Source organism: Chondrus crispus, genomic scaffold (genome assembly GCF_000350225.1).
Source record: "Chondrus crispus Stackhouse genomic scaffold, scaffold_250, whole genome shotgun sequence".
NCBI lineage: Eukaryota > Rhodophyta > Florideophyceae > Gigartinales > Gigartinaceae > Chondrus > Chondrus crispus.
The window spans coordinates 61805-64969 of record NW_005179129.1 but is presented as its reverse complement, the minus strand read 5'-3'; the positions used below and the strand labels follow the sequence as shown (position 1 = coordinate 64969).

At 59.0% G+C, this 3165-nt stretch overlaps 1 protein-coding gene across 1 annotated transcript; it reads left to right on the top strand.

Moving 5' to 3' along the window:
• The first annotated feature begins 729 nt into the window (after nt 1-729).
• On the top strand, nt 730-1783 carry CHC_T00004824001 (hypothetical protein). The gene is made up of 2 exons (XM_005716174.1): nt 730-837; nt 986-1783. Exons 1-2 carry the CDS (start codon nt 730-732, stop codon nt 1781-1783), a joined length of 906 nt encoding a protein of 301 aa, XP_005716231.1.
• Nucleotides 1784-3165: the final 1382 nt, after the last annotated feature.

The following is a 3165-nucleotide window of genomic DNA, read 5'->3' as shown; positions in this document are numbered from 1 at the left end:
TAAGGTCGCCGAGGGATCGCGCACGCGCTACAACTGACCGACTTGACCGACTAAGTCGGTGTGGTAGGAGTTGGCCGATCCAACTCCGACGATAAGACCACCGCCAGGGGCAGGGGGGTCGACCCGGACGAACGGTCACCTTTATGCCAACCGACGGCGAGGAGTACTGTACTCCACCAGCAAAAGGATCCCGAAAATCCACCGATGGATTGGGAAAAAGAGATCGACCTGTCATACATAGACGATGACAAGCCCCGTGGCCACGTGTTCGAGATGCTCCGTAAGCACTCCAGTCTATGAAGCGGTGCGCTTGGAACGATCCAAGCCACGGAGCACCGCATTCCCCTCGAACCGGGAACGAAACCGATTCGCTCTATGCCCTATCGGAAGGGCCCGGCCATGAGCGAAATGGTCGCCAAGGAGGTCAACAAGATGTTGAACGCAGGGGTTATCGAACCGGCAAGCACCGAATGGGCGTCCCCCGTGGTGCTCGTACCTTAAAAGGACGGCTCTCTTCGGTTCTGCGTGGGCTACCGGCGTCTCAACGCGAAGACCGCAGCGGATTCGTATCCGCTGCCACGGATGGACGACTGCATCGACTCGTTAGGAGATGCAGCCGTCTTCACCACGTTGGACTGCAATTTCGGTTATTGGCAGATCCTGGTCGCTTCGGAAGACCGGGATAAGACCACGTTTACGACGCACATGGGCACGTTTCGCCACTTGCGCATGCCGTTTGGACTCAAAGGGGCACCGGCCACCTTCCAACGTGCGCTCGACATAATACTCTCCGGAGTCCGCTGGCAAATATGCCTCGTCTATCTCGACGACGTTATCGTGTTCTTCCGTACGCACGGAGAACACGCGAGGCATCTCGATACCGTCTTGCTTACTGCGGAGTTCCGGTATGTCCCTTAAGCTCAAGAAGTGCAGCTTCTTCCGACCGAAGGTGCACTACCTGGGGCACGTCATCTCCCCAGGCAAGTTGAGCGTGGCAGATACGGCGGCCGACGCTCTCAAGACGTTCACGTTCCCGAGGACGTTCACGCAAGTGCGCTCGTTCCTCGGGGCGTGTAACGTATACCGCCGATTCGTTGACGGGTTCGCTAAGATTGCGCGTCCTCTGACCGACATGACGCGCAAGGATTCGGATCCTGATTTGTATAACCCCACGGACCTGCAGCTTCAGGCGTTCGAGAACCTTAAGAAGTGCATGATCGCTCCGCCGATCCTCGCGTTGCCCCGGCACGGTCGTCCGCACATGATAGACACCGACGCGAGTGCCTACCAACTCGGCTGCACCTTACTTCAGGAGCACGAAGAGCCGAACGACTGGCGCCCCGTGGGGTATTGGTCGTACTCACTGTCCGATAGTGAGCGCAACTACAGCGCTACCGAAAGCGAGTGCTTCGCCGTAGTTTGGGCCGTCCGCACACTACGGCCGTACGTAGAAGGCACGAAGTTGACAGTACGGACGGACCATGACGCCCTCCGATGGCTCATGTCCCTCACCGACAGTTCCGGACGACTCAACCGGTGGCGGCTACGTCTGGCTGAATACGATTCACCATTCAGTACCGCCCCGGACCCGTGCATCAGGTGCCCGATGCCCTGTCACGACTTGTGTCGCAGAAGGTCGCCGATGACCCTCGCCCCACCGTCGAGGTGGATGACGACATCCCCACTTTCGAAGGGGGCACGACAGTTCGAGACGTATCGAACGAGCTCGCGGACCACGCTTGTACCGCGAGCTGCGATCATCAGGCCGTCCATGTCTTTGTAACGACACGGAATCAAGCCGAAGCCGGAACAAGGTCGCGCGTACGGACGCGCGACGAACCGAGAGGCGACGACGAAGCCCCCGCTCTCCAAGGACCCAATTCGTTTGGGAGGAGAACGACGAGTTGGACGCCGCCGACATCCAACGCGCCAAAGACCCGGAGGCTGGCGCGCTCGACTCCCCGGTCGCCCCACCGCAGGACGAACTTCCGGCCCCTCTTACGATAGAGGAGATAGCCGAGGAGCAACGCGTGGATGACTTCTGTCAAACCGTTTTGGCACGACAGTCCGAGTTTCGAGACTCCGCGTTCTTCGAGAACCACCAAGGGGTGCTCAAACGGAGACACCCCTTCGATGCTGATACCGTACAGGTGGTGGTGCCTCGGACGCTCCGCGCCAGGCTCCTTTGCCTGTGCCACAACCCAGCCAATGCAAGGCACCCGTGCCAGAACCGTATGTACTACGCACTTCGACGAGAGTACTACTGGCTCCACCTGGCTGCAGACGTGGCAGCCACGGTGCGAGGGTGTCGAACCTGCGCGATGAACCGGGTGAAGCTGAGGAAACATCTCAACCGATTGAGATTGTTTCCAGCTACGAGGCCCCTCGAGAGCCTCGCGATCGACATCTTGGGGCCGCTCCCCAAGACGAAGACAGGAAAACGGTTCCTGCTCGTGATTACGGACCGCTTCAGTAAGCTAACGCAAGTCGTTGCGCTCCGCACGATAACAGCGCACACGGTCGCAGTTGCGTTCTGCGACTCGTGGGTGTTCAAGTATGGCGTCCCTCGCACGTTGCTTTCCGACAACGGTCCTCAGTTTAATGCCAAGTTCTTCCACAGCACGTGCCGCGTTCTGGGGATAACGAATTTGTACACTTCACCGTACCATCCCCAGACGAACGGGCAAGTCGAGCGATATAACCGAACAATCGCCTCGATGCTGCGGAACTACGTGGGTGAACATCAGGACGACTGGGATGTGTACGTGGGGCCGCTTACGTATGCGTACAACTCCCAAGTACATCGCACCACACGCACCACGCCGTTTGAGCTCGTGCTCAGCAAGCCACCGCCGGAGTTCTCTCTCCGACGGGCTGACGGCGACGCGCCCCCTTCCGATAGGGGGAACCAACGTGCCGAGTTCCTCAAGACCTTGGACTCGACTATCCAAAAGGCCTACGGGAGCCTGCGTTGCACGCAGGCTCGCTACAAGCGCTACTTCGATAAGCCCATACGACTTATTAATTCCCGGCTCCGTCCCAGAGAATACGTATATATCAACCCCGCCAATGCGGCTAAGACGTCGAACAAGCTCGCCTCGCCCGCTGTCGGACCCTACCGCGTGCTCGCCAATGACGGCCGAACCATCACGATCGATCGTGATG

Excerpts from the sequence above, each read along its gene's own strand:
- CHC_T00004824001 (XM_005716174.1), top strand. The coding sequence starts at position 730 with ATGCCGTTTGGACTCAAAGGGGCACCGGCCACCTTCCAACGTGCGCTC. Across the intron at positions 838-985 it reads TCTATCTCGACGACGTTATC|TTGAGCGTGGCAGATACGGC; the intron begins GTGTTCTTCCGT and ends TCCCCAGGCAAG.